Source organism: Coptis chinensis, chromosome 1 (assembly GCF_015680905.1).
Source record: "Coptis chinensis isolate HL-2020 chromosome 1, ASM1568090v1, whole genome shotgun sequence".
Taxonomy (NCBI): domain Eukaryota; kingdom Viridiplantae; phylum Streptophyta; class Magnoliopsida; order Ranunculales; family Ranunculaceae; genus Coptis; species Coptis chinensis.
In genome coordinates, this window is record NC_141456.1 from 2,841,584 (window position 1) to 2,854,991 (window position 13,408).

A 13,408-nucleotide genomic window follows, 5' to 3' on the forward strand; every position below is an offset into this window, starting at 1 on the left:
GACAAACTTTGACGTTTTTCTTGATAGAAATCTCATATTTGACTCCCACAAACGTAGGAGAAAGGTCTACAACCATATAGGGTTTGATAAACCACAAAAGATCAATAAATATTCAATATTTAATTGGTTTCCCTACCAAAAACGAAATTATTATAAAATTTCTAAAGTCATAACCCAATAACACAAACAATAACTCAAAGTAAAAGACTTATCTTTTGATTGTCGTATTAAAACACTCTCCTTTGTTCTACTACAAAAATCTTTCCTTAAGATTGTTAGAATAGTTGTATGAACATAGCAACTAAAGTAGAAACGAAGAAAAACGATGAACAAATGAGCAATGAAGAGACAAGGACACGGTGAATCGGGAATAACCAAGGCGCTGGATTAAGGGTTCTTAAGGAAAGATTTAAGCCCCTTCCAATGGTGCGAAAAGGCAATAATGACGTCTTCCTCACAGGATTCAATGGTTAACAAAGAAACTGACTTTGCACTTTAGAAAACGTACTACCCTCTAGAACGACAATATAACTCTCTCACGGTGGGCGGGAATAAGAGAAGAAGAAAAAAACTGGTTTGAGTTTTACGTTTTCTCCGAGTTGAGTTCGATCCAGTCTATCTCTCTATGGACTCACAATCCTATTTATAGAGGTTAGGAGGAAGAGAGACCAACTCCTAATAGAACACTGAAACTTGCTGCTCAAGAAAAAGGCAAAACAAGTTTAGGCTATTGGTCAAACCACTACCCACAACAAGAAAGCCCAAGCCCAGGCCCGAACCCTACCCGATGTGGTGGATAACCAATGTGGGACTATCTACTATGCACTAAAGTGGAGAGAACACCAGTTGTTCATCTCCTCCACTTTGCACACACACACACTAGTATTTAGAAATACACAAGAGATTCCAACACATTGTAGTATAAGTGGATAAATCATCCTGATCCTACAACTATTTTCCTCAAATCTGATATATGTGATGTATGTAAAGAAGTGTTTGCCCAATTTCATGTGTCCTAAAGTCACTCATGTTGTCGTAAACTTATAATTCTATGACTTCTTATAAATTACACAATGATGTATGTTGTTCTCCGTATTAGCCATGAATCCATGATCACTAATGATGTTGTGTTTCATTCTCTTAGAGCATCTTTAGGAGAGAAACTAAAAAAACACTAAAATTTTGAACCCAAATCAAACACCAAACTAAAAACACCAACCAACTTCAAGAGAAACATAAAATATTCGACATCATTCGATAAACCGCGTCATATAGTCCATGCGGCTTTCTCAAAACCGTGTAATTGAAACCCATCTTAAAAGCCCAAGCCTACGCGGTTTTCCAGAAACCGCGCGATGTATCACACATCAACTTTTTTCTTTTTTCTCTTTCCAAATCTCTCGTGCGGTTTTTGCAAAACCGCATGATTGAAGCATACACTCTAGCCCAAACCCATGCGGTGTTCAAAAATCGCCGCGAGTTTTCAAAATCGCGAGAGAGATTTGATACAACACCAAAGCTGAAACCAAATTTTGGCCAATTTAGTGTTTGGTTTGATATTTTTTTAGTGTTTTTATCAACATGTGTCTTTCCTGAAAATGAAAATTTAATATTTGATGTTAGGATAGTATCTCACCTAATAGCATTTTTATGAGTGATATCAATCTAACACCAAATAAATTTGGTATTTTTTCAACTTCAGAAGAGTCACATGTTGATGAAAACACCAAAAAACACCAAACCAAATACAAAATCGGACAATATTTGGTTCCAGGTTTGGTGTTGTATCATATCACTCACGAGCGTTTTACCAACGCCGCGTGGGCTTGGCTTATAATTGGGCTTATATGATGTGGTTTTCACAAAACCGCGACAGAGATTGGGAAAGAAAAAAAATAAAAAAGTTTTCTCAAAACCGTGTGGACTATATGGCGCGGTTTATCCAAAATCACGTAGTTTATCTCAAAAATTTGATGTTGCTCTTAAAATTGTTTGGTGTTTTTTGAATTTGATGTTTTTTGGTTCAAAATTTTAGTGTTTTTTTTTTTAGTAGCTCTCCTAAAAGATACTCTTAGGTATCAAATAGATACAAAAAAAAATTGTATTCGTATTAGGCCCAAGTTCGAACGCAACATAAAAATAATAATAAAGGGTCCATAATGACGACTCACGTAGTAAACGTGTCATCCACAGCGACAAACCAATCTGGTAAAAGGTCGAGCTGGCAATTCCCTCAATTTATCTCTTCTTCTTCTTCTTCTTCTCTTTTTAATCAAATTCGGTAATAATAAAACATTACCAATTTCTCCTTCCCTTTTAATTCCATTTAAAAAAACTTTTCCTTCATCTCAAAATTTAGTTTTTTTGTTTTTTTTTTATAAATGGATTCACCGTCGTCGTCATCAGTGATGGCGTACGGATTAACAAACGCTTCTGATTGGTGGAACGAAGTCAATAATTCTCCTATTTGGCAAAATCATATTTTCCATTCTCTTGCAGCTCTTTACGGCTTCGTTGCCCTCGTTGCTCTGGTAATTTTTTTTTTTTTTTTTTTATTTTTTTTTGAGAATATGATGATTAGGGTTAGGGTTTGAATGATTGTGTTTTTATTTTTGTAGATACAACTTGTTAGAATCGAAATTAGAGTGCCTGAATATGGTTGGACGACACAGAAGGTTTTCCATTTCCTGAATTTCGTAGTAAATGCTGGTATGTGTGTATAAGTATTTGATTTAATTATCAAAATTCAATTAAATGTGAACAGTATTATGATTAATGTTTTTGCTTTGGGCCTGTCAGTTCGATCGTTAGTTTTCGTGTTTCGTAGGAATGTGCAAGGGCTTGAACCCGAGGTTTGTATCGGTTTTACTCAAAATTAAAGGTAAGTTTTTTGTGGTTTAAATGATTTGTAACTTTTTATTGGTATATTTTCAGATTGTTCGACATATATTGCTTGATATGCCTAGTCTTGTGTTCTTCACAACGTATGCACTTTTGGTTTTGTTCTGGGCTGAAATATACTATCAGGTACAAATTAGGATTCTTTTGTTGATGTTTTTTTGGTATTTCGTAGAATGTAACATAAATATTGCCTTAACAGGCACGTGCTGTTTCTACTGATGGGCTGAGGCCAGGTTTCTTTACAATCAATGCAGTGGTGTATGCAATACAGGTAAGTTTGTAGTTTCAAATGTCTTTATGTGTTATTTCCTAGAATAAAATTTCAAATGAAATGCTTAATGGTTCAATGGTACGTACAACATGATGAGATTACAATCTCAGACATCGACAATGGTATATCGTTATGATAGTAAGGGTTGAATGTGTCTTGTTTGATTATCAATACTGCATATGATTTCATCTATGTTCTATAGTGTGAATTTCATCTAAGAATGACAAGTCATTTGATGAAATAAGAGGACAAGTATGACTACATGGCCTACGGAAGAATAAAGAATATAGAAGTAAAGACATGATTTGTCCTATAGGCGGCAATAAACTATGTCAGATTGAGTTTGTGTCCTTATGATGTGTATCAGTGGATGATATGGTATGTTAGAGTTGTGTATGCACATAATATGCCTTATAGGAAACAATGAATTAAGTTCAGATTTTTTTGTTGCATGGACTATAATAAACATAGCGTTCTAAGCTGAACCCTTATAATATGTCGTTTAACTTATCCAGTTTTTAAATGTACACAGATAGCTTTGTGGTTGTTTCTATGGTGGAAGCCTACCCCGGCTGTTCTCACCCTATCCAAGATATTCTTTGCAGGTTTGACATTGCCTTTATAAAGAAGATATTTTTTTAATTCTTTGACTATACACTGAAATGAAAAACCTTTTGTAACCCAACTATATGTATGCCCGACAGCTGTCTCATTGTTTGCTGCACTTGGGTTTCTTCTCTACGGAGGAAGGTATGTAACTTTTCAATTTTCCTCTATGAAAGAAGTAGTTTTCACTTTTCATTGATTGTAAGCTTGCCTCTGCACATCCACTTGCTATAAAAACGTACAGTTCGTATAATTTTTACCTGGTTTTAACCTAGTTTCTAATGTCGCCTCTTGAATCCGCTGTGAAACTTTTTTGGCCATTTATTTTTAGACTCTAAGTGGACTGTCAATGTGATTGCTACAAGACATGCATGTTTTGGCTTTGCATATGTTGCACCGATAGATACTTACATATTCTGCAATGTGCTTGATATCCTTTCCAATTCTTAAATGTTGATTGCTGTATCCTTTCCAGACTCTTCCTGATGCTGCAACGCTTCCCTGTAGAGTCAAAAGGACGACGCAAAAAGTTACAAGAGGTAAACTAAACCAATAATAATATACAATATAAAGTTCATAATACCTCAGATTTCTCCATGTAGAGGGAAGAAAAGGGAGGGGGATTGTGATTTATGATACCACATAATGCATCTTTTTGGTTGTGCAGGTTGGCTATGTGACGACTATATGTTTCACTTGTTTTCTTTTGAGATGTGTCATGGTAAGTTATGACTACTGTTTCCAAGAATGCCTATATTTTTATATACATTATCACAGTCCTTCTTTCTCAAATGTAAAATGTAACTGTATGTCTGTACCTGTACTTTAAAACTTGAATTTTCTGCTCTGCTTCTGCCAGTGCTGATTGTAGACGTTTTGTTGACTGTTTTGAATCAGTGATTAGTGAAAGTGAATCGTTATTGTTTTAGCTTCATAACTATCTTTTGTACTAAGAAATCATTCCATTTGAGCTTTGCATTTATTGTGCATTCTATGCTACAGATGTTCTTCAATGCGTTTGATAAAGCCGCTGACCTTGATGTTCTAAATCATCCTGTTCTGAACTTCCTATACTATCTGGTAAGATTACTTTGTCTTTGAACACCTGTTATATACTTATATGTATCTAGTCCACGCTCTTGAAGCCATACAACTATCTTGTAGAAAATTTTAGTTGATTGTTATATGTGTATATATTACGAGTTGATCTTGAAGATTTGGTGCTATCAGATATTACCAATGTGTATAGGTTTGGATAATTGAATAACACAAACAACTTTCTGTCGCAATATTGTTAATTTGTTCTTTTACCTGGTGGTACAGTTGGTGGAGATTCTTCCTTCTTGTCTGGTCCTTTTCATTTTGAGGAAGTTGCCTCCCAAGCGCGGGATCACACAGTATCATCCTATCCGTTGAATGGAATATGTATGTGCCAGAGAAATCAATTGTGGACTATCTTGTATTTTAGAAGCTCATTCACCTTAGTGACTACACAATCATAAGAAGAAAGAAATGGCAATCATCCGAACTGCAAAGCTTGGTGAATGAGTTTGGAAAAGGTTGTGTTTGTTCCTGTAAGTGTTGTAGATTTATTAGGGTAAAAGAAAAAAGGAAAAAAAAAAAGTCTCCTGTTAAAGATTGTGTTTTGCTTTCAGTAGTTTGTTTAGGGTGTGATGACCCTTCACTTTAGTCTGTGTTTAGGGTGTGATTACAGTACATAAATTATAATGCTCCTCTGTGTTTCTCATTGGTGTACAACTTTCAACACAATGTAAGTTACTTGGGTTACTCCCGGAATATTACATCTATTTTATAAAATGACTGAATATTATAATCTTTAAGGGGTGGCCAGTGTCCTTGTATCAAAATCCATGGCATCATATAAACGCCAATTAATGTGATCATACCATTCCATTTTGGTAATGATACAAACGTTCCGACTATTATCTTTGAGTGATGTGGGAGTGAACTTGGTGGTGGGACATTCTACAAAGCATTACCAAGCACAACGATACTGAAAATATATCCTCCAACTACTCCTCCAAGTACCAAACATTGCACAAAATGTTACTCATTCTAAGATATATTAATCCCACATCAGTCATGAAACCAAATGTTGCTTGCCTTCACCTTATACTTAAGTTGTACTAGAGCTAGATTGCAAGTTGCCTTAAACTAATGAGTAAGGAAAACAAAGCGAGTGGTGAGAGCCATTCGCCGCGCTAAACGCAATTCTGCGCAATTATTTTTGGAGGGGTTATAGGCTGGCCAAGTGTTGACGCTGCTTACTTTGCAGAACTCTCTTGTGCGGGCCTCCCTAACCAACCAAATCAAGAGAACAAAGCATCGGACACTTAAAACTGTTTCTTTTTCAAACAGCATCGGACACTTTAAATTGTTTTTTTTTCAAAATTTTGACCATAATAATACTTACGTTAGCACTGTATTTCTTAATTGTAAGAGCACTCCTAGTGCAAGCATCAAGTTTTCACTTCCACCTCCAATTTCCCTGCTATCTTTATGGTGAAAATTTAGAGGGGTTGTCCAATGTAGAGGTAGGTGACTCTCTGTGCTATTTTTATGGTGAAAATTTACAAGGGGTTGCCCAATGGTGACTTTAAAACTTTGGACTTTTTCATTTTTTTTTTCGGGGATGCTTCATTCCGTCCAACTATTTTTTAGTGACAAAGCCGGTAGTTTATAATTCAGTTACACTGAGAGTAGCACTTGCTACAGAGATAGCTGCTGAGTTATGAACTTCGGACGGGACTTTTTTATTTCGTCTCGTGTCTATTTTCCCTTTTTTTTCGTCTCCTCAGTGTGACTTGCATTGGGAATGCTCTAACAGAGTTAATTGTATACCATCACAAGTAAGTAAATTTGGTACCCAAAAAAATGCGAAGTTCGTAGGTGCGTGCGTGATTAACCTAGCATTATTTTGTGCCATAAAGTTGTAGAAGAAGTATACCCTTTCCTAGATTGAAAATGCCACTTCATTGAATTACATACAAGTGCATGAGCATATAAACTATATAGTGTAGACTGTAGAGTACACTATATACCTCCATGACTGCTCTTTCAGAAACATACCTGACACCAGGTGCATGCTGACTGCTCTTTCAAACCAAGTGCTCTAAAGACATACCTCCATGAGCTATTGAGTTGAGAGCTTGGATGTGGTGGTGTTCCTATTAGTTTGATACTTTGATGCGAACGAGGCTTTCTGCCTAACAGTCACTTACAGGGTTGAACGTTAGATAATCAATCATATCTCACTTCTTAAACCAGGTGTCTCGTACTCTCGTGAGTCTAAGTTCTGTGATCTTAAATTACCAAATGTGTGTCATAAACCAACATGGAGGTACTGCCATCTTTACTTGACACGGGGGCCCAAATGTACAAAAGAAATAAAAAATAAAAGTGGGTTTTGCCGGTTGACACGTCCGCCTCATATTCCCTCAAGTCTCACAACTTTAAGATCATAGAATGACAAGTCTGTCGTTGAGCAGAAAGAATTATTAGTGTTATATTCACCACATGATGTTACCAATCATATTCCATCCCTCACCTATGTTGACTCTTGCAAAATTCATAAAATTCCGTCTATGGTTATTTATTACTAAATAACAAATTAAATTTTGTTTTAAACTACATAACTAACTGGTGTTGAAAACTTTGCAGACATTCAAGTTTCAATTACTAATAACTGAAAATTTCCTTTCAAACCTAATTCTTTGTCCATCTAGAGCCTAGTCTAACTTTCAGTTGGTGTTATTTTTTAGCCTGAGTCCAATGGTGCATCATTCTCTATTTATATTCGGGTGAACTAGTATTACCCCCACTAGATGAGCCAATTAGATTTCTCTCCTATTAGATGGGAAATTAGAGTCTTTTCCTTAAATACACACAAAAAAATTTCGTTAACCCACTTTGACTTTTTTTTTTTGTGTTTATTTAGAGACCCCTAATTTTTCCATCTAAATGGGAATCCTAATTGGCTCATCTAGTGGGGGAATAATACTAGTTAACCCATTTATATTCTATCAAAAAATAGTGTTTTGAAGATAAGGAGTCAATTTTAGTGTCCAATTGTTCGGACCATTCTACGCCACTTCGACCGGCACGGAATTAAAAAAAATACATTCTACACCACTTCAAATGGCGCCGTTTGAAATTTTACAAACCACACCACGTCAAATGACGCAGTATGAAATTGAAAAATACATTCCACGCCATTTTAAGTGACGTTGTTTGGATTTTTACAAATAACACCCATTTCAATTCGCTTGGAATACATTCTCTATTTCTCAATATTACTACCACAGCAACTCCCTCCATTGCAGCCAGCCTTACTCAATTTGAGGTGGACTCATTTTGCAGATCAAACGTGAACATACATACAAGAATAAGAAGAAAAAATTCACAAAAGACAAACGCATGTAAGTTGGTAAACATTTAGTAAGTGACTAGTCAAAGTCAAGAACATCGTTGGGAAATAAAATAATATATTCAATCAATAAAGTCATAAAAAGTAGTGCCAAATGATTTTTGAATAGTGAAAGTAAAAAAAAAAAATCCATTTCCAGTTCCAGTGTCCAGTGTTTGTGCACGAAGCTCGAGAAGAAAACAGAGTGAGTGAAGAAGAAGCAACAATTTTATATAACTTGTGATGAAAGAAACAGTTGAAATGGATTACGAAAGAATTGAAAAAAACAGTCAGGTTTTCTTTCTTTCTGGCCCCTGCATTTTACCTTCGATCTGTTAGTTTAATTTTCTGTGAAATGTTAAAGATCTGTTCTTTAGATTGTTTCCATGATTTTTGTTTACTATTGTATGTTCAAATTTGTTGAGATTTGGATAATGTTTCATGAAATTTGGTTTTTGAGTTTGTTTGGGTCTTTTTTTGGTTTGTAGGGAGGAGGATTTTCACCAGTGAAGTTGAGGAATATGCTTTTAGGGATTGATAAGAAGAGAAGAGCAGAAGAACAGCAGCTTGAATCAACTGATTCTTTAAGGTCTCAAGTACCTGCCACTGATGATCAAGGTAAAAGAGTGTTATTTTACTTTATTTGGGTTAGCATTTGAAATTTAAGGTTAAATGATTAAGATGAAAATATGATTAGGTGTTAGTACGTCAGAGAATTGCAAAGATTTAGACATTGTTAGTGAACTACCCGATTGCTCGACTTCTTCAAATGTTGTGGATAATATGACGTCCAATATGTCTGGTGATCGTAGAGTGGTTAATTCGAGAATTAGAGCTCAGGAAGATGGTTCTCTTGATTATGATAGTGGTTATGATAGTGCTAGTATGTCTTCATCTGTTTTTGAGTTCCATAAGAATGATCGTGCTCCACCTAGAGCGCCGTTCAAGCAATTCTCTAAACATGCACCTTCAAAGTGGGATGATGCACAGAAGTGGATTGCAAGTCCTACTTCAACTAGAAATAAGGTTGGACAATCTCAAGCGCACGGTGCACAGCCCATTGCGTCCAGGAAACCTCCTAACCCTGGCTTTACAAGGCAGTCATCGACTAAGATTGTGGTTGAAGTTCCAGAACAAAAATCAGTTGCTTTTGAAGAACCTGATACTAAACGGATTGATTCAAGTCAAGTGGCTAAGAAAGAAGGTGGCGGACAGAAGTTTGTTAGTTGGTTGCCGGATGAATACCCAATTCCAGAGTCATATGCTAAGCCTGTTATTTTCGAAAGTTCCATTGCTGATACCGCAAGTAAGCTTTTATGTTATCTCAATTACTTATCTAATTAGTTGATCTGGTATTCAATGGTAGAAGGAATATTAAAAACGACGACACGATTGCATCTCAAAATTCCTGTAGTGTAGAATTGTAGATCTTTTCGTATACAATTGTCCTCTAAAATTAAGTTAAATCTGTTTAATACTAGTGAGTGGTTCAGACTGGAAGTTAAGTACAGTTTTGGGGTCTTATGTAGGAAGCAATTATCAATGGTGTCTGATGTAGTAACCAAAGAAGAGTAAAGTTAATTCTTATACCCCTATTACTCCATCCTGTTGAATAATTGTTAGGAACATTCGGTTCTAAAGATTGCTAATTCGTGCATTGCACTCATCCTGATCCATGTGAATATTAAATGGTATGATAGTTGTAGGCATTCAAGTAAATATGTTTTCAACTTTTTAATAGTCAATTGCATCCAACATTTGTGGATGGGGAGTTAAGAATTCTTGGAAACTTTGTGTGGCTTATTTGCGGAGGAACAACCCAAGTAGTGCGTATATATATACCGACTCGTTTAATGAAATGATTGGTCCTAAAGATTAGGAATGACTAGATAGTTAAAACCCTCCCAATCTTTTCCCACAATCTTTCAACCTCGGGGGTACAGTGAAGTTATTTCTTCCGACATCTTCTTTTTCCTTGTTTTCATGCTGCTTTTCTCTGTTGCTTTGCAAAAAATAGATTTTCTAAAGTGAATTTGTTATAGCATAGTGGTTTTCTCTTCTTCCGTGACTGGTTGAATCTCATTAGTCAATGTTGTTACTTCAAGTTTAAGATCTGCATCATGTCAATTGGATTATAATAAACTATGTGACTATACTGATGAAATCATGATACATTTATACTCTAATCAGTCTTTAAGTCTTGTACAGTGATTTGCTTGCGGTTGAAATGTCAAATCCAAATTTGTATGCTCAGTGACAATATTTCTTTTGTTGAGTGTCATATAGTGGGCTCTTTACTTTAGCTATAAAAATGTGAATATCAAGGGTTTTGGGGGGTGAGAAATTGATTAAGATAAAACAATAAAAAGAAATTAAGTATATTGCAACCTGAAAGTATGCATGTTTACTGTTGCACAGTTAGTCTTAGTCAGCATGACTCATCCATATCCGTCCATAGTGCTACGACGTATGTTCCACCTCCTTCAACGGTCAGATCTGTGTCTATGAGAGATATGGGTACAGAAATGACTCCGATTGCTAGCCAAGAGCCTTCTAGGACTGGAACTCCCGTGAGAGCAACCACACCAATACGTAGTCCTACTTCGTCTAGGCCGTCAACTCCTGGAAAGGCTGCACCTACTTCAACCCCTGTGGACACAGTTGATTACCAGGTGGCCCCTAACAAAAAGGAGTTGTCTGAGAAAGAAATACAAAAAAGAACTAGGAGAGAAATAATGGCTCTTGGCACACAGCTTGGTAAGATGAACATTGCTGCCTGGGCAAGCAAGGAAGACGAGGACAAAGACGCATCTACTTCGTTCAACTCTGTTGATGTGGATCAAACAACTAAAAGTGTCATCGAGTCTCGCGCAGCAGCATGGGAAGAGGCAGAGAAAGCAAAGTATACAGCCAGGTTAATACAGGCTAAGCTGATTTTGTTACGTACTTTCTGCTAATGCCCTAGTTTTATTGTTTTTTACTCATCCAAACTGTTGAATTGCTTTAACTATATTTCTTCTGTTGCTGCACTCAAAAGTTTGAAATCTATACATCGTAGTTTTTGTGTGGTTGCATATGGAGATTGATGATTATTATTTATAGGTATAAACGTGAAGAGATCAGAATAATGGCTTGGGAAAATCATCAAAAAGCGAAGATGGAAGCTGAGATGAGGAAAGCTGAGGTACTTCATTGAAGATATGGTTTCTAGGAACTTGTTGCTTAACTACCTGACATCTGCAATCTTACTGCGAAAGTTTAGTTGCATGATAAGGATCCGTCACATTTTCATCATATGGAGATCTTCAATAATTGTGAATTCACCTTTTAATGCATTTATCAAAAACTTCATGTTTGTAATGACCACAAGGTGCCCCTTTTCGAAACTCAACCTTTCAAAAACGTCAGCTTTTCTATTGAAGCTGTCCATATATCACCTTTTATGTCGGGACATTATCTGTCTAAGTATTAACATGTGAGTTCAATAATTTGTTTTACAGCTAACAAATATCCTTTTTTCTCTTATAACTGGTCTGCTTCTTTTACAGTCTAACATCAACAACTCAATAAGATATAGAAATGTCTTGTTTTTCAAACAATTGGAAGTATACTAGTATTCTTTCTCGTTGTGCTTTGTGTTTAAAGCAATTAGGGAAAACATTGTAGTCTGTTGTAAGTAAATTAGTGCAAGTCGTACTTTCACCTCGACATGATTACATCAAATATTATTCCAGATAAGTAGATAACATACAAACTGCTATTTTTATTATTTGATTATTTTGCTTACACACTATGTGTTTTGTTTTGTTAACTATCTTCATTTGACTCTAGTATATGTGTTTATGGTGGCTTCACAGTCATAGAGCATAAGCAGCTCATGTGGGTGCTCCATGAACACAAGGCAATTGTCCAAATTGACTTCTTGAAAGTGAACTTTCCATCTAATTGTTGAACTACAGGTGGAGGTGGAGAGGATGAGGGGAAAGGCTCACGACAAGTTGATGGAGAAACTTGCAGCTGCAAGGCACAAAGCTGAAGAGAAGCGGGCCGCAGCAGAAGTCAAGAGAAATCGTCAAGCTGCTAAAACTGAGCAGCAAGCAGAATATATCCGAAGAACTGGACGCCTTCCATCATTTTCTTGTTGTAATTGGTGTTTCTGAAGTATTGATGTATTCTACATTGATGTATGATATATTGTTTTGGTCAGAGTTGTGTATGTAACACAATCTTCTTGGTTGAAATTGTTGTCCTAAACCGTGAGCATTGTTTGTTACTTTCTGCACAAGATTTTTACCAAAATGAGGCAAAACAGTGCATCAATGCCAGAATATTGTTGTATAATTTCATGGTCCATCTCCTCTCTCTCTCCTCCCAGAGTCCCACCTATTTCTCCGTATGTATAATATATAGATGTTGGCCAAAGTATTCTGGTTAAATTTATTTGATATAGCCTGCTTGGTTTTTCTAGGAAAAAAACAAAAAGTTGGACTTGTATACGCATTTCTCTTGTTTTCTTTACACATACTGACTTGTGGATGAAAATTATCAGTGTGAAAAATATACGTGGGCGTACGACTCAGTGTGTAGTGTACTAGTTTTGGCTCTAACACACTAACAAACTCAGTGTGTAACCTAACAACCTTATTTGATTGATTTAGAATGATGATATAAAAGCGAGATTTATGAATTAGGAATTTAGGAGTTGCTGTTTACATTTGCTTAAGAAAAATACTACGCATAGACTTTTTGACGAAAAGCACTCCCACTTGTTTGGCATACATAGATAAGCACGTTGGGATGGATGGAGTATCTTTTGTTTCCCCCATTTGTGCGTGTATTTGTGTGGACAAGAACTGCACATCATAGAAGTTATCTCCACTATGAATTACCATATTGGAATAGGATTAGAAGATCAGTAACAAATGTCTTACTGTGAATGGGCGAAAACCAACCGTTTATGAAACCTCAAACGTGTAAAGAATTTGATGGGCATAGATAGATCTAGGAGGTGCGTGTGGGGTGGTTGCACCCCACAAAAAGTCCCATAATGTATTAGTAATTTGTTAGGCTATAAAGATTTACACCTCCCAAATTTTATATAAAAATTCTATTACCGCACTCTCTAGTTCAATTACTGGATTGCATATACTCTTGCACTCTAGACATTGAATCTTGGTTAACTCTGTTGATGGTGCTAGAAATTG

General features: G+C 36.0%; 2 protein-coding genes and 1 non-coding gene across 4 annotated transcripts; all 3 read left to right on the top strand.

Moving 5' to 3' along the window:
* Positions 1-2,109: 2,109 nt before the first annotated feature.
* LOC147521302 (tobamovirus multiplication protein 3-like) lies at positions 2,110-5,614 on the top strand. Its single transcript, XM_086606128.1, has 11 exons — positions 2,110-2,531; positions 2,619-2,709; positions 2,800-2,852; positions 2,935-3,027; positions 3,101-3,172; positions 3,705-3,777; positions 3,877-3,922; positions 4,254-4,317; positions 4,446-4,499; positions 4,781-4,858; positions 5,102-5,614. Exons 1-11 carry the CDS (start codon positions 2,382-2,384, stop codon positions 5,192-5,194), a joined length of 867 nt encoding a protein of 288 aa, XP_086462254.1. The 5' UTR covers positions 2,110-2,381; the 3' UTR covers positions 5,195-5,614.
* A 329-nt stretch (positions 5,615-5,943) lies between these two features.
* LOC147521303 (U12 minor spliceosomal RNA) lies at positions 5,944-6,096 on the top strand. The gene has a single exon (XR_015206559.1). It is a non-coding gene; the product is annotated as a U12 minor spliceosomal RNA (small nuclear RNA).
* Positions 6,097-8,302: 2,206 nt separating this feature from the next.
* LOC147521304 (Remorin family protein) lies at positions 8,303-12,545 on the top strand. 2 transcript variants are annotated; one of them, XM_086605842.1, is made up of 6 exons: positions 8,303-8,498; positions 8,693-8,822; positions 8,902-9,510; positions 10,623-11,118; positions 11,307-11,388; positions 12,164-12,545. In XM_086605842.1, the coding sequence occupies exons 1-6, from the start codon at positions 8,448-8,450 to the stop codon at positions 12,362-12,364; spliced, it is 1,569 nt and encodes a 522-aa protein (XP_086461968.1). In that variant the 5' UTR covers positions 8,303-8,447; the 3' UTR covers positions 12,365-12,545. The 2 variants fall into 2 exon arrangements, with proteins under 2 accessions (XP_086461968.1, XP_086462026.1); XM_086605900.1 differs by having other exon boundaries at positions 8,312-8,409.
* Positions 12,546-13,408: the final 863 nt, after the last annotated feature.